The 19,908-nt window shown below is 41.5% G+C and overlaps 1 protein-coding gene across 1 annotated transcript in view; it reads right to left on the bottom strand.

The window, feature by feature from the left end:
- The window catches only part of ATF6 (activating transcription factor 6), a 224,609-nt gene that overhangs the window by 125,800 nt on the left and 78,901 nt on the right, over positions 1–19,908 (bottom strand). The window contains exons 12-13 of the mRNA XM_047704064.1: positions 16,857–16,970; positions 15,466–15,565 (exon numbers count right to left, since the gene is read on the bottom strand). Of these exons, the coding sequence (XP_047560020.1) occupies positions 15,466–15,565; positions 16,857–16,970 (214 nt within the window). The remainder of the gene's footprint in view (positions 1–15,465; positions 15,566–16,856; positions 16,971–19,908) is intronic.

A 19,908-nucleotide genomic window follows, 5' to 3' on the forward strand; every position in this document is an offset into this window, starting at 1 on the left:
TCAAAAGATAAGGCAAAAACCTCATTTAAGCCAAGAATTTTCATCTAATACCTCCTCTGTGGAATTACCTACTGGCAATTATCAGCCCCTTTCTTGCTCCTCCCCCTGCATGGCAAGGGATGGAAGCCTGAAAACTGTATTACACTGTTTTTTGCCATCAGGTTGATAAAATTTAGATACTGCCAGAAAGATATGTTGGAACCAGGTTCAGAAAGGCAAGGAGAGACAGAGTCCATTTTCCCTCCACCCATGGCAGCTAATTGTAGTCTTTGGCAGACAGGTGTGTCTGGAGTACTAGACATTGCATTCTGATGCTACTGAACAGCTCTGTTTGGGCTACTGAGGCAACCGTGACATTGGGAACAACTGTCTGTAGCCTCCAGGGGTACTAATGACCATAAAACCGCCGTAATGCATGAACAAAAGGTATCAGAGAGGCCCAGACTGGATAATCACAGAATCTCAAAGCTTGAGCTCCTCCAGACCAACCCTCATTATTTTATTGATGATAATAGCCCCATAACGGTTAGAAGTCCGTCTTTCTCAATATCCTTTTAGTGTACTTATGAACATATCACATACACTGCTCCCCATTAGTTTCCAAATAATCAAATATCTAATGTGTTTCCATTAGCATATAAACACGTAAACCTGGTGAAATATATACCATCTAAAAATAAAACCTCTTATTTAATTCTTATAACTACTCCATCTCCCTGCTCCTATTAATGGGGATCATCTAAAATAATGTTCTCTACTTCTCCATCTGTTATTACTTACTGAATCCACATCATTCGGGCTTTGTCATTGCCATTCCAATGAAAGGATTCATCAAGGTCACTAACAAATTCTAATAATCAAACCCTGGGCGTCTGGGTGGCTCAGTGGGTTAAGCCGCTGCCTACGGCTCAGGTCATGATCTCAGGGTCCTGGGATCGAGTCCCGCATCGGGCTCTCTGCTCAGCAGGGAGTCTGCTTCCCTTCCTCTCTCTCTGCCTGCCTCTCTGCCTGCCTCTCTGCCTACTTGTGATCTCTGTCAAATAAATAAATAAAATCTTTTTTAAAAATTTTTAAATTTAAATTTCTCAGTCCTCATCCTAATCATTCTCTCTTCTTTAGTAATAGTTAATCACATCCCCTTCTTATAAAACTTTTTTTGGGTTTTGGGACATTATTATCCTACATTTTTTCTTTTTCTTTTTCTTTTTTTTTCTTAAGATTTTATTTATTTTTTTGTCAGGGAGAGAGTATAAGCAGGCGGAGGAGTGCCAGGCAGAGACAGATAGAAAGCAGGCTCCCCGCTGAGCAAGAAGCCCGATGTGGGACTCAATCCCAGGACTCTGGGATCATGACCCTAGCCGAAGGCAGCCACTTAACCGACTGAACCACCCAGGTGTCACTATCCTACATTTTTTCTTATCCATGGGCCAACCACTCCTCTTCCTTCTCTTTTGTCCTCTAATGTTAGAGTTCCCAGGGCTCAGTTCCCTACCTCTTTCCTTTTTACTTTCTCCAGAGCTGCTATCATCCCAGACTAAACTTCCAGTCTTGACCTCGCCCCTGAACTCCAAACCTCCACTTGACTATCTACCTGACTGTAGTCATACTGAACTTAAGAGATATTTAAATCTTTTTTTTCCTATTAAAATCTCTTGATTTGGGGCGCCTGGGTGGCTCAGTGGGTTAAAGCCTCTGCCTTCGGCTCAGGTCATGATCCCAGGGTCCTGGGATCGAGCCCCGCATCGGGCTCTCTGCTTGGCAGAGAGCCTGCTTCCTCCTATCTCTCTCTGCCTGCTTCTCTGCCTGCTTCTCTGCCTACTTGTGATCTCTGTCAAATAAATAAATAAAGTCTTTAAAAAAAAAAAAATCTCTTGATTTGGGGCACCTGGGTGGCTCAGTAGGTTGAAGCCTCTGCCTTCAACTCAGGTCATGATCCCAGGGTCCTGGGATCGAGCCCCACATCGGGCTTTCTGCTTGGCAGGGAGCCTGCTTCCCTTCCTCTCTCTCTGCCTGCCTCTCTGCCTACTTGTGATCTCTGTCTGTCAAATAAATAAATAAAATCTTTAAAAAATAGTAATAATAATAAATAAAATAAAATAAAATCTCTTGATTCCTGCCTCCAACTCCTCCTTTCCTAGTCTCAGTCTCAGTAAACAGCATCACTAGTCCTCCAGTAGGCAAGGCACAGAAATTATCAGTGATACCTTCTAATCTTACATCAGCAATTTCCAACAGCACTACTTTCAAGATATATTTGGCATTCGAATACTTCCCCCCACTTTCACATCTACCACACTAGTAAGGGCTGAAATGATCTCTCACCCAGCCTACCAAAAGCGCTTCTCAACTGTTTCTCTACTTCCACTCAAGCTCCCTCCACTGTCTACTCTGTGTAGCAGCAGCTAAATAAATCTTTTAAAAATCCAATGTCTATAGCAGCAATGTTCACAACAGTCAAATAATGGAAAGAGCCCATATGTCCATCGACAGATGAATGGATAAAGAAGATGCCCAGGTGGGGTCAGGGGGTATACCCAATGGAGTTCTACTCAGCCATCAAAAAACCCCCAAAAACATAATCTTGCCATTTGCAACAATGTGGATGGAACTAAAGGGTATTATGCTAAGCGAAATATGTCAATGAGAGAAAAACAATTATATGATCTCACTCGTATGTAGACTTTAAGAAACAAGACAGAGGATAGGGGAAGGGAGGGAAGAATAAAACAAGATGATATCAAAGAGAAGGAGACAAACCATAAGAGACTCTCAACCACAGGAAACAAAATGAGGGTTGCTGGAGAGGAGGGGTGTAAAGAGATGGGGTACCTGAGTGAGGGACATTAAGGAGGGCACAGGATGTAATGAGCACTGGGTATTATACACAACTGATGAATCATTGACCTCTACCTCTGAAACTAATAATACACTATATGTTAAATAATTGAATTTAAATTAAAAAAAAAAAAGAAAAGAAAAAGAAAACTATGCCTAGTCACGTTACAGTCAATTTGCTGAAAAGAAAGAAAACCTTGGCTTGGGGCGGGGTGGGGGGGGGTCAGCAATCAGATCAAGTCACTCCCCTGAGCAATTTCTCAATGCTTCTCACCACAGCCCACAAGGTTTGATGTGAATTAGCCTCTGCTGCCTCTCTGATGTCATCGTCTACTACTCTACCCTCAGACACCACAGTCCAGCCTTAGACAACTGTTTGATGCTCCTCAAATATCCAGATGGTTTCCTCCAGACAGTCTTCATATGTGCTGTTCCCCTTTTCCAGAAGCTCTTTCTCTAGATTTTCCCTTGGATCTTTATACTGTTCACACCTTCGTTTTTTGTTACCACAAAAGCAATATTCTCACCAAATCGTTTTCTTCTTCCTAAGCACACAGAAGATGACATTTGCCTAACCTACTGCAAGACAGAGCGCAAAAAGTGACAAGAGTTTTAGTCAATTGGACATTGGCTACTGTCCAGGCTGGATCCCTAAAACATTCTTCACAATCTTCCAAACTCTCTCTTCCCCAACATCAGAAGCTAGAAGCGAAGAATTTCAAGATGTTGGGGTCACAAAGGGGAAAGAACCTGGATTCCTTAGTCACTGCTTGAAGGAAAGCCACCCCAGAGAGCTACAGCAAACTTTGTGTAGGTGAGAAACCATTTCTTATTCCACTTAGCTACTGAGATTTTGAGGCTAGTTGTTAAAACATCCAGCATTAATCACCCTCACAATACCTTCTCAAGCGCTCTTCAGAGAAGCCTTCTCTAGAATGGCTATTCGATCTAACATAGCCACTCATCTTTCAATTTAACCTCTAATCTCCAATCCCACTGTTTGGGTTTTCTATTTCTTCCTGGTTCAGTTTTGGTACTTTATATGTCTCTAGGAATGCTGCTCTTTCTCCAGCTCCTTTAAGTGTAGGGTTAGGTTGTGTACTTAAGACCTTTCTTGTTTCTTGAGAAAGGCTTGTATCTCTATATACTTTCCTTGCAGGACTGCCTTAGCTGTGTCCTACAGCTTTTGAATAGTTGTGTTTTCATTTTCATGTGTTTCCATGAATTTTTTCAATTCTTCTTTAACTTCCTAGTCAACCCATTTATTCTTTAGTAGGATGCTCTTTAGCCTCCATGTATTTTAATTCTTTCTAAATTTCCTTTTGTGATTGAGTTCTAGCTTCAGAGCACTGTGGTCTGAAAATATGCAGGGAATGATCCCAATCTTTTGGTACTGGTTGAGACCTGATTTGTGACCCAGGATGTGATCTATTCTGGAGAACGTTCTATGTGCACTAGATAAGAATATGTATGCCGTTGCTGTGGGATGGAATGTTGTGAATATATCTGTGATGTCCATCTGGTCCAGTGTGTCACTTAAGGCCTTTACTTGTTGACCTTCCACTTGGATGATCTGTCCCTTTCAGTGAGGGGGTGTTAAAGTCCCCTACTATTATTGTATTATTGTCGATGTGTTTCTTTGATTTTGTTATTAATTGGTTTATACATTTGGTTGTTCCCATGTTAGGGGCATAGATGATATTTAAAATTATTAGACCTTCTTGTTGGACAGACCCTTTGAGTATGATATAGTGTCCTTCATCATCTCTTATTATAGTCTTTGGCTTTAAAAAATCTAATTTATCTGATATAAGGACTGCCACCCCAGCTTTCTTCTGATGTCCATTAGCATGGTAAATTGTTTTCCACCCCCTCACTTTAAATCTGGAGGTGTCTTTGGGTCGAAAATGAGTTTCTTGTAGGTAGCCTATTGATGGGTTTTGGATTTTTATCCATTCTGATACCCTGTGCCTTTTGATTGGGGCATATAGCCCATTTACATTCAGGGTAACTATTGAAAGGTATGAATTTGGTGCCATTGTATTGCCTGTAAAGTGACTGTTACTGTATACTGTCTCTATCCTTTTTGGTCTACTACTTTTAGAGTCTCTCTTTGCTAGAGGACTCCTTTCAATATATCCTATAGGACTGGTTTGGTGTTTGCAAATTCTTTAATTTTTGTTTGTCCCGGAAGCTTTTATTTCTCCTTCTATTTCAGTGATAGCCTAGCTGGATATAGTATTCTTGGCTGCATATTTTTCTCATTTAGTGCCCTAAATGTATCGAGCCAGTTCTTTCTGGCCTGCCAGGCCTCTGTGGATAAGTCTGCTGCCAATCTAATATTTCTACCATTGTATTTTACATACTTCTTGTCCCGAGCTTTCAGGATTTTCTCTTTGTCACTAAGACTTGTAAGTTTACTATTAGATGACAGGGTGTGGACCTATTTTTATTGATTTTGAAGGGGGTTCTCTGTGCCTCCTGGATTTTGAAGCTTGTTCCCTTTGCCATATCAGGGAAATTCTCTACTATAATTTGCTCCAATATACCTTCTGCCCCCCTCTCTCTTTCTTTTTCTTCTGGAATCCCAATTATTCTAATATTGTTTCGTCTTATGGTATCACTTCTCTCTTGAATTATCCCCTCATGGTCAGTAGTGTTTGTCTCTCTTTTGCTCAGCTTCTTTATTCTTCATCATTTGGTCTTCTCTATCACTAGTTCTCTCTTCTGCCTCATTTATCCCAGCAGTAAGAGCCTCCATTTTTTATTGCACCTCATTAACAGCTTTTTTTATTTCAACTTGGTTAGATTTTAGTCCTTTTATTCTCCAGAAAGGGATTTATTTCCCCAGAAAGGGATTCTCTAGTATCTTCCATGCCTTTTTTTGAGGCCAGCTAGCACCTTGAAAATTGTCGTTCTGAACTCTAGTTCTGACATACAACCATACATATTGATTAGGTCCCTAGCCATCGGTACTGCCCTCTTGCTATAAACTTTTTTGGGGGGGTTTTCTACCTTGTCATTTTATCCAGACAAGAATATATGAACAAGAGAATAAAATACTAAAAGGGTGGCATAGACCCCAGAAAAATGTACACTAACCGAACCAGAAGAGATCCAAAACTGGGGAAGTGGAAAGACCGAAAAAGAAATAAAAATTTAAAAATAAAAAATAAAAAATAATATTATATATTAGGCTGTTGAATAGAACAGAACCACCCAATAGATTTTGGGTGTATTTTGGTCTATTAGAAGATACTACCTCCCAAAATTTAAAGAAAGAAAACATATCTATACAAAATAAGGGTAAACACAATGAAGGGATGGAATATGACCGTAAAGATGAAAATTTTTTTAAAAAATTCTAAAATGGAATTGATAAGATTGGTTGGAAAAAAGAGGGAAAAAAAAAAGAGTAGGGAATATGCTCAGGGTGGAGACTAGAACAAAGTCATGTCCTAGATTAGGGTATATTTTGATCTATTAGAAGAAATTATATCCCAAAATTTTTAGGAAAAAAAAAACCTGGGGCGCCTGGGTGGCTCAGTGGTCTAAAGCCTCTGCCTTAGGCTCAGGTTATGATCCCAGGGTCCTGGAATCAAGCCCCGCATCAGGCTCTCTGCTCACCAAGGAGCCTGCTTCCCTTCCACTCTCTTCGCCTGCCTCTCTGTTTACTTGTGATCTCTGTCTGTCAAATAAATAAATAAAATCTAAAAAAAAAAAAAACAAAAAAAAAAAACGGGAGGAGGAGTCAAGATGGCGGAGAAGTAGCAGGCTGAGACTACTTCGGGTAGCGGGAGATCAGCTAAATAGCTTATCTAAAGATTGCAAACACCTACAAATCCAACGGGAGATTGAAGAGAAGAAGAACAGCAATTCCAGAACAGAAAATCAACCACTTTCTGCAAGGTAGGACTGGCGGAGAAGTGAATCCAAAGCGACGGGAAGATAGACCGCGGGGGGAGAGGCCGGCTCCCGGCGAGCGGCGGAGCAACGGAGCAAAATCAGGACTTTTAAAAGTCTGTTCCGCTGAGGGACATCGCTCCAGAGGCTTAACTGGAAGCCCAGGCGGGGTCAGCGGAGCCTCAGGTCCCACAGGGTCGCAGAAGGATCAGGGGTGTCTGAGTGTCACAGAGCTTACCGGTATTAGAACGGGGAAGCCGGCTGCAGAGACGGAGCCGAGGAGTGACTCTCAGCTCGGGGTTGCCTTGAACCGGTCGCAGGCTCGGTCAGCTCGGAGCGTGGCCGGAGGCCAAGGTGGCGGGAGACATTGGGCGCTGTTAGAGAAGGGCGCACTGAGGAGTGGGGCCCCGGGCTCTCGGCTCCTCCGGGCAGGAGACCGGGAGGCCGCCATCTTCATTCCCGTCCTCCGGAACTCTACGGAAAGCGCCCAGGGAACAAAAGCTCCCGAAAGCGAACCCGAGCGGATTACTCAGCGCGGCCCCGGGTAAGGGCGGTGCAACTCCGCCTGGGGCAAAGACGCTTGAGAATCACTACAACAGGCCCCTCCCCCAGAAGATCAACGGGAAACCCAGCCAGGACCAAGTTCACCTACCAAGGAGAACGGCGGAATTCCAGAGGAGAAGAAAGCAAGGCACGGAACTCATGGCTTTCTCCCCATGATTTTTTAGCCTTGCAGTTAATTTAATTTTTTTTCTTTTTCAATTTTTTTTTCTTTTACTCTTCTTCTGCTGAATTTTTTTTAACTCTTACCGTTTTCTTTTTTTAACGTTTTTTAAATAGTTTATCTAATATATATATTTTTTTTCCTCTTTTTATATTTTTTCTTTATCGGCTTTTTTTTTTAATAGTTTCTTTTTTTTTTTTTTTTCTTTCTTTCTGAACTCCTTTTTATCCCCTTTCTCCCCCCTCACAATTCGGGATCTCTTCTGATTTGGCTAAAGCATATTTTCCTGGGGTTCTTGCCACACCTTTAGTATTTTACTTGCTCCTTCATAAACTCTTATCTGGACAAAATGACAAGGCGGAAAAATTCACAACAAAAAAAAGAACAAGAGGCAGTACCAAAGGCTAGGGACCTAATCAATACAGACATTGGTAATATGTCAGATATAGAGTTCAGAATGATGATTCTCAAGGTTCTAGCCGGGCTTGAAAAAGGCATGGAAGATATTAAAGCAACCCTCTCAGGAGATATAAAAGACCTTTCTGGAGAAATAAAAGAACTAAAATCTAACCAAGTTGAAATCAAAAAAGCTATTAATGAGGTGCAATCAAAAATGGAGGCTCTCACTGCTAGGATAAATGAGGCAGAAGAAAGAATTAGCGATATAGAAGACCAAATGACAGAGAATAAAGAAGCTGAGCAAAAGAGGGACAAACAGCTACTGGACCACGAGGGGAGAATTCGAGAGATAAGTGACACCATAAGACGAAACAACATTAGAATCATTGGGATTCCAGAAGAAGAGGAAACAGAGAGGGGAGCAGAAGGTATATTGGAGAGAATTATTGGAGAGAATTTCCCCAATATGGCAAAGGGAACAAGCATCAAAATCCAGGAGGTTCAGAGAACCCCCCTCAAAATCAATAAGAATAGGTCCACACCCCGTCACCTAATAGTAAAATTGACAAGTCTTAGTGACAAAGAAAAGATTCTGAAAGCAGCCCGGGAAAAGAAGTCTGTAACGTACAATGGTAAAAATATTAGATTGGCAGCAGACTTATCTACAGAGACCTGGCAGGCCAGAAAGAGCTGGAATGATATATTCAGAGTACTAAATGAGAAAAACATGCAGCCAAGAATACTATATCCAGCTAGGCTATCATTGAAAATAGAAGGAGAGATTAAAAGCTTCCAGGACAAACAAAAACTGAAAGAATTTGCAAATACCAAACCAGCTCTACAGGAAATATTGAAAGGGGTCCTCTAAGCAAAGAGAGACCCTAAAAGTAGGAGATCAGAAAGAAACAGAGACAATATACAATAACACCTTACAGGCAATACAATGGCACTAAATTCATATCTCTCAATACTTACCCTGAATGTTAATGGGCTAAATGCCCCAATCAAAAGACACAGGGTATCAGAATGGATAAAAAACAAAAACCATCTATATGTTGCCTACAAGAAACTCATCTTACACCCGAAGACACCTCCAGGTTTAAAGTGAGGGGGTGGAAAAGAATTTACCATGCTAATGAACATCAGAAGAAAGCAGGAGTGGCAATCCTTTTATCAGATCAATTAGATTTTAAGCCAAAGATTATAATAAGAGATGAGGAAGGACACTATATCATACTCAAAGGAACTGTCCAACAAGAAGATCTAACAATTTTAAATATCTATGCCCCTAACGTGGGAACAGCCAACTATATAAACCAATTAATAACAAAATCAAAGAAACACATCGACAAGAATACAATAATAGTAGGGGATTTTAACACTCCCCTCACTGAAATGGACAGATCATCCAAGCAAAAGATCAACAAGGAAATCAAGGCCTTAAATGACACACTGGACCAGATGGACATCACAGATATATTCAGAACATTTCATCCCAAAGCAACAGAATACACATTCTTCTCTAGTGCACATGGAACATTCTCCAGAATAGATCACATTCTTGGTCCTAAATCAAGTCTCAACCGGTATCAAAAGATTGGGATCATTCCCTGCATATTTTCAGACCACAATGCTCTAAAGCTAGAACTCAATAACAAGAAGAAATTTGGAAAGAACCCAAATACATGGAGACTAAACAGCATCCTTCTAAAGAATGAATGGGTCAACCAGGAAATTAAAGAAGAATTGAAAAAATTTATGGAAACAAATGATAATGAAAACACAACGGTTCAGAATCTGTGGGACACAACAAAGGCAGTCCTGAGAGGAAAATATATAGCGGTACAAGCCTTTCTCAAGAAACAAGAAAGGTCTCAGGTACACAACCTAACCCTACACCTAAAGGAGCTGGAGAAAGAACAAGAAAGAAACCCTAAACCCAGCAGGAGAAGAGAAATCATAAAGATCAGAGCAGAAATCAATGAAATAGAAACCAAAAAAAACAATAGAACAAATCAACGAAACGAGGAGCTGGTTCTTTGAAAGAATTAATAAGATTGATAAACCCCTGGCCAGACTTATCAAAAAGAAAAGAGAGAGGACCCAAATAAATAAAATCATGAATGAAAGAGGAGAGATCACAACGAACACCAAAGAAATACAGACAATTATAAGAACATACTATGAGCAACTCTACGCCAACAAATTTGACAATCTGGAAGAAATGGATGCATTCCTAGAGACATATAAACTACCACAACTGAACCAGGAAGAAATAGAAAGCCTGAACAGACCCATAACCAGTAAGGAGATTGAACAGTCATCAAAAATCTCCAAACAAACAAAAGCCCAGGGCCAGACGGCTTCCCGGGGGAATTCTACCAAACATTTAAAGAAGAACTAATTCCTATTCTCCTGAAACTGTTCCAAAAAATAGCAATAGAAGGAAAACTTCCAAACTCATTTTATGAGGCCAGCATCACCTTGATCCCAAAACCAGACAAGGATCCCAACAAAAAAGAGAACTACAGACCAATATCCTTGATGAACACAGATGCAAAAATTCTCGCCAAAATACTAGCCAATAGGATTCAACAGTACATGAAAACGATTATTCACCACGACCAAGTGGGATTTATTCCAGGGCTGCAAGGCTGGTTCAACATCCGCAAATCAATCAATGTGATACAACACATTAATAAAAGAAAGAACAAGAACCATATGATACTCTCCATAGATGCTGAAAAAGCATTTGACAAAGTACAGCATCCCTTCCTGATCAAAACTCTTCAAAGTGTAGGGATAGACGGCACATACCTCAATATTATCAAAGCCATCTATGAAAAACCCACCGCAAATATCATTCTCAATGGAGAAAAACTGAAAGCTTTTCCGCTAAGGTCAGGAACACGGCAGGGATGTCCGTTATCACCACTGCTATTCAACATAGTACTAGAAGTCCTAGCCTCAGCAATCAGACAACAAAAGGAAATTAAAGGCATCCAAATCGGCAAAGAAGAAGTCAAACTATCACTCTTCGCAGATGATATGATACTCTATGTGGAAAACCCAAAAGACTCCACTCCAAAACTGCTAGAACTTGTACAGGAATTCAGTAAAGTGTCAGGATATAAAATCAATGCACAGAAATCAGTTGCATTTCTCTACACCAACAACAAGACAGAAGAAAGAGAAATTAAGGAGTCCATCCCATTTACAATTGCACCCAAAACTATAAGATACCTAGGAATAAACCTAACCAAAGAGACTAAGAATCTATACTCAGAAAACTATAAAGTACTCATGAAAGAAATGGAGGAAGACACAAAGAAATGGAAAAATGTTCCATGCTCCTGGATTGGAAGAATAAATATTGTGAAAATGTCTATGCTACCTAAAGCAATCTACACATTTAATGCAATTCCTATCAAAGTACCATCCATTTTTTTCAAAGAAATGGAACAAAGAATCCTAAAATTTATATGGAACCAGAAAAGACCTCGAATAGCCAAAGGAATATTGAAAAAGAAAGCCAAAGTTGGTGGCATCACAATTCCGGACTTCAAGCTCTATTACAAAGCTGTCATCATCAAGACAGCATGGTACTGGCACAAAAACAGACACATAGATCAATGGAACAGAATAGAGAGCCCAGAAATGGACCCTCAACTCTATGGTCAACTCATCTTCGACAAAGCAGGAAAGAATGTCCAATGGAACAAAGACAGCCTCTTCAATAAATGGTGTTGGGAAAATTGGACAGCCACATGCAGAAAAATGAAACTGGATCATTTCCTTACACTACACACGAAAATAGACTCAAAATGGATGAAGGATCTCAATGTGAGAAAGGAATCCATCAAAATCCTCGAGGAGAACACAGGCAGCAACCTCTTCGACCTCAGCCGCAGCAACATCTTCCTAGGAACATCACCAAAGGCAAGGGAAGCAAGGGCAAAAATGAACTTTTGGGATTTTATCAAGATCAAAAGCTTTTGCACAGCAAAGGAAACAGTGAACAAAACCAAAAGACAACTGACAGAATGGGAGAAGATATTTGCAAATGACATATCAGATAAAGGGCTAGTGTCCAAAATCTATAAAGAACTTAGCAAACTCAACACCCAAAGAACAAATAATCCAATCAAGAAATGGGCAGAGGACATGAACAGACATTTCTGCAAAGAAGACATCCAGATGGCCAACAGACACATGAAAAAGTGCTCCACATCACTCGGCATCAGGGAAATACAAATCAAAACCACCATGAGATATCACCTCACACCAGTCAGAATGGCTAAAATGAACAAGTCAGGAAATGACAGATGCTGGCGAGGATGCGGAGAAAGGGGAACCCTCCTACACTGTTGGTGGGAATGCAAGCTGGTGCAACCACTCTGGAAAACAGCATGGAGGTTCCTCAAAATGTTGAAAATAGAACTACCCTATGACCCTGCAATTGCACTGCTGGGTATTTACCCTAAAGATATAAACGTAGTGATCCGAAGGGGCACATGCACCCGAATGTTTATAGCAGCAATGTCTACAATAGCCAAACTATGGAAAGAACCTAGATGTCCATCTACAGACGATTGGATAAGGAAGATGTGGTATATATACACAATGGAATACTATGCAGCCATCAAAAGAATGAAATCTTGCCATTTGCGACGACGTGGATGGAACTAGAGGGTATCATGCTTAGCGAAATAAGTCAATCGGAGAAAGACAACTATCATATGATCTCCCTGATATGAGGGAGAGGAGATGCAACATGGGGGGTTGAGGGGGTAGGAGAAGAGTAAATGAAACAAGATGGGATTGGGAGGGAGACAAACCATAAGTGACTCTTAATCTCACAAAACAAACTGAGGGTTGATGGGGGAGGGGGTTGGGAGAGGGGGGGGGGTTATGGATATCGGGGAGGGTATGTGCTATGGTGAGTGTTGTGAAGTGTGTAAACCGGGCGATTCGCAGACCTGTACCCCTGGGGATAAAAATATATGTTTATAAAGCTGTAAAAAAAAAAAAAAAAAAAAAAAAGAAAGAAAGGATGAATCCCCAAGTTTTGTAGCAACATGGACGGGACTGGAAGAGATTATGCTGAGTGAAATAAGTCAAGCAGAGAGAGTCAATTATCATATGGTTTCACTTATTTGTGGAGCATAACAAATAGCATGGAGGACAAGGGGAGATGGAGAGGAGAAGGGAGTTGAGGGAAATTGGAAGGGGAGGTGAACCATGAGAGACTATGGACTCTGAAAAACGATCTGAGAATTTTGAAGGGGTGGGGGGTGGGAGGTTGGGGGCACCAGGTGGTGGTATTATAGAGGGCACGGATTGCATGGAGCACTGGGTGTGGTGCAAAATAATGAATACTGTTATGCTGAAAAAATAAAAAAAAAATTAAAAAATAAAAAAACACCTATATGTATACAAATATAAGGTTAAATACAATGAAGGGATAAAATATGACTATAACAATGAAGGTTTAAAATGATTGGTTTTTTTTAGAAAGGTTCTGTTAAGATAAAGTAGTTAAAAGAGGAAAAGTTAAAAAGATAGAGTAAGAAAAAAAATGAAAAAAATTTAACTTGGGTGCCTGGGTGGCTCAGTGGGTTAAGCCTCTGCCTTCGGCTCAGGTCATGATCTCAGGGTCCTGGGATCAAGCACCGCATCAGGCTCTCTGCTCAGCGGGGAGCCTGCTTCCCCCTCTCTCTCTGTCTACCTCTCTGCCTACTTGCAATCTCTCTCTCTGTGTCAAATAAATAAATAAAATCTTTTAAAAAAAAAATTTAACTTTGCAAGACCAAAGGATCATGGAGAAAAAGCCATGAATTCTATGAGTTGCGTTCCCCTAGCTCTAGGGGTTCTGCTGTTCTCCTTGATTGGTGAGCTTGGTCTTGGCTGGATGTTCTTGCTAATCTTCTGCGAAGGGGCCTGTTGCAGTGATTCTCAAATGTCTTTGCCCAAGGTGGAATTGCACCGCCCTTGCCAGGGACCAGGGTAAGTAATCTGCTCAGGTCCACTCTCTGAGCTTTTATTCCCTGAACGCATTCCATACCACTTTGGAGGATAGGAATGGAGATGGCAGCCTCCCAATCTCCGGCCCAGAGGAGCCGAGAACTTGGGGTCGCACTCCTCAGTGCACCTTCAGAGAAAAGCAGTCAATCTCTCCTGTCTTCCTGGTCTCTGACCGCACTCTGAGCTCACCCAGCCTGTGACAGATCATTTTTGTCTCTGGTGCACAGCCCCATTTGGAGTCTCCAAACCCAGCAGATTCCTGCCACGCTGCTCCTTCTGGAGGAAAAAGGTGAGCCTCCCCAGATTTGCCACTTGGGGGATCCCTGCTCCAAGAGCAGTGGCCCAACTGTGCCTCGGATCCCGGTTTAAGGTAACCCCGAGCTGAGAGCTCACTCCTCAGCTCCGAGGTCTCTGTAGCCGGCTATCCCGCTCTGATACGTGGCAGGTCTGCCACACTCAGACACCCCCGATCTTTCTGTGACTGTGAGACCTGAGACCACACTGTCCCCGCGAGGGCTCCACCCCTGCTTAGCCTCTGGAGCAATGTCCCTCAGAGGAGCAGACTTCTAAAAGTTCTGATTTTGTGCTCCACTGCTCCACTGCTCGCCGGGAGCAGGCCCTTCCCGCCATAGTCTATCTTCCCGTTGCTTCGGATTCACTTCTCCACACATCCTACCTTTCAGAAAGTGGTTGATTTTCTGTTCCTAGAATTGCTGCTCCTCTTCTCTTTTATCTCCTGTTGAGTTTGAGATGTTTGGGATGGTTTGATAACTATCTAGCTGAACTCCTGGGATCTGATGTCATTTCAGTCTGCTACTCCTCTGCCATCTTGCCTCTCTCTATCATAGGTAATGTTTGTTGGGAGCTTAGAATGTGCCAGTTGCTAGTCTAAGTGCTTCAGAAGTAATAATGAGTAGCTGACAAATGATGGAATGACTACAAACGATGCTTTGTGGTAAACATGAAAATGGAAGCCCATCTGTGGCACCTGGCTGACTCAGTAGGTACAGCATGTGACTCCTGATCTCAGAGTTCGAAGTTCAAGCCCCATGTTGGGTGCAGAGATTACTTAAAAGTAAAATCCTGACCTCCCCCCCCAAAAAAGGAGGCCCAGTTAAATAGGTTCTAAATAAGAGCTGCCATTAACCCGTAGCCAGACCCACACATCTAAGTTCAAAAATGCTCTCCAGGAAGATGTGCCTCCATTTCTAAGCTGTCCTATGTTTTAAAACCTTCTTTCTGAAAAGCTCTAAGAACAGAGGAGACAAACAGTACCATTTATCATACCATTTGTGCCAGAAACATTTGACACAGATGTCCATGCACAGGAATCCCTGGCTTGAAAGTAAATTTGAGGGAGAGAGCAGGAAGGAGCACGAGACCCGGGCAAGAGTTATTAGTGCTCTAACACCTGGGACCAGGGCTTCAGGGGCAGTGATGGCTGCATCCAAAGCAGCAGGAGCCAGTGGAAAGTGACTGAAGTTCAAGTTTTCCAATTTTTCAGGGAAGAAAGCAACCTATCTGAAGGAAGAAGGCCAACCCGTATGCCAACCACTGTTCAAAAACAAGCAGAAACAAACCTGAAGAATACGAGTTTTCTGTTGATTATTCGTCATTCTTCTTGACTTGGTCCTTTCCACTTCATGTCTGTGAACCCATCCTCGAAGTTCATGATTTAACCTATAAAACAGCTTAGTTAATTAAGCATACTTCATAGAAATAAATTTCTCACTTTTGGTTAAAAATTAATTTAATCAGGGGCGCCTGGGTGGCTCGGTGGGTTAAAGCCTCTGCCTTCGGCTCAGGTCATGATCCCAGGGTCCTGGGATCGAGCCCTGCATCAGGCTCTCTGCTCAGCGGGGAGCCTGCTTCCTCCTCTCTCTCTGCCTGCCTCTCTGCCTACTTGTGATCTCTGTCTGTCAAATAAATAAAAATCTTTATTTTAAAAAAATTCATTTAATCACATTCTCTAAGGTCCAAATAGCATCCCTAGTGCCTAATGATTCAATATTCCTTTCTGATTTGAAAAAGCTAAGATACTAATGTTGTTATTTTAATAGGACATGCATTTTTATATAGTAGACTCCTCAATCATGAGTTCAGGTTTTTTAAAAAACCCATAACTAAATACATTCCAAATATAAAAACTGAATGCAAAGGTTTTTTCAAAGAAGAGTACTTCCCATTTCTGCTCTTGGGCTACATACACACAACTCTGGAGACACTGAAGAGCATTTAGTAAACTGTAGGATCCTACCAGGAAATGGACGCATTAAAGCCTTTGAAAATCATACTATTTTTGGGAGAAGGAAAAGAATGAACTCAATTGCTCATGGAAAAAAAAAAAAAAAAAGGAAAGAAATAAATTCCAATGCACTATAAACCAAAATTTCCAACACTGCAAATAAAAGAACTAGTTCAAATGTAGGTTCCATTTATTGTGCTTACTTTTTACAGCAGTTGTGAAGATGTTAGATGATGCTTACTTAACTAGAGCTGATTATGACTTAAAAAAACTGAAGCAATTTTTGAAGTTCAAGAAAAGAATCCAAAATCAAAGGAAAATATTCAAGGGAAAAGGAGATGAGGAATGGTAAGGTGTGCCCTAACAGGAAAATACCTCCAGAATCATTGTCCTCAGATTGTTGTGTTCCTAAGTTGAAGAAAAAGGCCCCTTCTCCTATGAATGTTACCACTTCTCAAGTCTAACATCCTATAAGTTTATATATCATTCTGTAGTTTTCAAATAAGGCATATTTAAGTAGCAACCAAACACTACCATGCGGAATAGACCCATCGCCTTCTTTATCAGGTTGCTGGGGAAACTGGACAACAACTGATAAGCCTATGATTGTCCAACACACAATCAGAGCTTCTCCCAGTCACTTAACTAATCTGAACAGTTTTCTACGTTCCAAAGCTAAGCCCAGGAACCCACTCAGATATTTGTGTGACGATCTACAACACTCACCTGAGAGATTCTGTGGTGTTAATCAGGGGCTGACAAGGAGGCGGAGGGATATAGAGCAGTGGTTCTTCACTTAGGACCATGAGGGCCTTGTCATTTGAAACAGAATGATCATATCTGAAAAACATATGCACAAAAACCTTGTGTCTTAAATTCCTAAGTAGTTTGCTATAAGAAAGTCATTACTAATATTAACTTTTCATGGAAATAAAAATATAGTAAATAGGATATAGTGCAAGATGGAAGCAAATGCAACAGAAAAGGAAGGAAGTGTAGACCATGTGGCACAAATGTCACTTTCCAACGTTCTGCAGATTGTCATGGTAATTCACATTTATCCAGCCACCATTTATTGAGCAATGACTATGTGCCAAAAACTAAGGAAACGACGATAACACAAGGTCCGTGTCTTCCGTGAACTTGAGGCATACATAGTGCTGCTGGGACAGCACTGACACAGGAATGGACGTGGGGGAAGGACCCGCTGACTGATAGGAACGGTAGCATTGGGTGAACAGACTAAAGTTTTGTGGTCATTCACAATTCTGTGATAACAAAACTCAAGTCTCCTTAAAACTGTGTGTGGTGGGGGTAAGGAAGAGCATAAAACACTTGGTGGGAAAGAAGGGAGTGCTGAAAAGTCGAACATAAATTTTAGAATCAGGGAAGAATCCAAGTCACTAATAAAACACCAAAGTAACATTAACCAGTCAGGGACTCCATTAGCTTCAAAAAATATACCTTCCTAACCATCACACTGAATTCATTATCCGTGGTGTGATGGAGGGAGCAAAACCCAGCCTGAAAATCAGAAGCTGAGCTGGGGGCATCAGCGCTGTTTATTCTCTTCTGCCGCTATTGTAACCCTTCTCACTAACAAATCTTAGATCTGTCTTGAATTTCTTTATATTCAATGCTCTAGATTTAGAAGACTAGATATTTAGCTAACACCCCAAAAGAAAAAAAGTACACAAAATCAGACACGGCTAGATTCACACTTTTCATTAATTTACTGAACCAGTATTTACTGAATACCAACTATGTGCCAGGCCCTGTGCTCGGAGTCCAATCCAAATTAAGAAAGAATCTAACTAGAAATAGAAAACCAATGGCAGTCTCTACTTTAGAGGAAACGGTCCAAGGAGACAGCCTAAAGGATGAGAAACAGCCAGTACCATAGCAACTGGGGAGAGAGTGATCTAGACAGACACAGGTCAGGAGAAGGTGGCCTTCAGGAACTTAAAGAAGACCACTCACCCGATGAAGAGTTGTGAGCAAGTGAGGGAAACACAAGACAAGGTTAGAAAGACAGAGACCAGGGGGTGCCTAGGTGGCTCTGTCAGTTAAGCATCTGACTTCGGCTCAGGTCATGACCTCCGGGTCCAGGGAAGGAGCTCGGTGTCAGCTCCCTGCTCAGCGGGTAGGTCTGCTTGCCCTCTCCCACTCCCTCTGGCCCTCTGCCTGCTCATCCTCTCTGCTTCTCTCTCTCTCAAATGAAGAAATAAAATCTTTAAAAAAAAAAAAAAAGGGAAAGAGAGACCAGATTATAAGGTATTACTTAAGGAGAGAAGTGATGTATTTCAGTGTATCCTTGCCCCTGCCATTGTACCAAAAATGGATTCAATGGAGGCCAGAGGGGCAGAGACCAGTGAGGAGAGAGCTAGAAGCCAGACAAGAGCTGAAGCTAGCGGGACTAGGGTGCTGGCAGTGAAGACGGAGAGCGGTGAACCAGCGCAAGATACTTTTGGGGAAGAGTTATCAGTGGCGCTTGTTGAAAGGGAGGAATCAGGGTCTCTGGCCAAGCGACAGAACGAGGAGGACTGCTGTGCAGAAGCGGCTGGAGGATGAACGCAGAGAGGCACCGAGAATTCTGCCATGCGTGCATTAAGTTTGAAATGTTCAAAAAAAGAGAAAGACTAAATAAATAAATAAATAAATTGAAAAAGAGAAAGACATCAAGGAAACTACTGGGACGAGCAGTCTGGAGATGGAGAAATATAAATTCAGGAGTTGTCAGGACACAGAGACTGGGACTGTGCGCTAGATTACGGATGAGTCACAGAAGCAGGAAGAAAACTCAAAGTCCACAGTTCCGGACGATGAGATTTGGATGAAGGAAGAGCCCAGAAAGATGACCGAAACAGAGGCTGGTGAAAGAGATGGAAACTGAAAAATGTAGCAATGAAAGGGAGAATGTTTCAAGAAAGGAGGGATCCACACGGCCAGATGCGGAGGAAAGATCAAGACGAAGACAGAAGTTTTCACTGAATTTGGCAACACTGAAATAAGTGGCCTCTGTGACAAAAATAATTTTGGCAGACTAGAAAACTAACTTCAGGAAAAAAGTTACAGACTTCTCTGTATGCCACACACCACGGAAAAAAAAGCAACAGCTGAGGATACACACATCATTCTTCCCTTCAAGTCGCAGCAGAACATTCTCCAGTCCTCTCCTCTGCCTCTGAGAAGTTAAACTGTTTGGAATAACACAGAAATGATGGTGCACAGGTAGTAACTGCACACACACTGCCCTAAAATTAAGCATTGAGGGAGAAGGAAAAACCTCTCCCTTGTACTGGATGAATGTGCCTAGCAGGGGGGCTGTTTGCTACACTTAAAAAAAAGAACAAAGACCTGTCACATGTGTCTTAGTTTAAAAAATCAGGTCTTCATACTTTCAAAAAATACAAATGCTTCTATCATTCAGACAAGTCTAAAATTACTTTTGAAGATATATTTTTGATCTATAATGTTATTTCCAGGTGATAAACCCTAGTGTAATGACTTCTGCACATCTGTGCTAACTTGCTTTGTTTGATCAGCCAAATATTCTTTGGAAAAAAAAATAAAATCTGATAGGAGAAATACCAGGAAAAGAACTGGGTGGAGCTGAAGGGAAAAGAAAAGGGAGACTCTAAGCCAACATGCAATCTGGAGACAATCACATCCACACTAATCCTGACACGGTCGGGTTCTAGGCTGCTTGCAAGCTATTTTCACATGGACAGACACCATTTCAGCAAATAAATCACTTAAGTAAAGGACAGAGCTAGGG

This window comes from Lutra lutra, chromosome 15 (genome assembly GCF_902655055.1).
Source record: "Lutra lutra chromosome 15, mLutLut1.2, whole genome shotgun sequence".
In the NCBI taxonomy this organism is placed as follows: domain Eukaryota; kingdom Metazoa; phylum Chordata; class Mammalia; order Carnivora; family Mustelidae; genus Lutra; species Lutra lutra.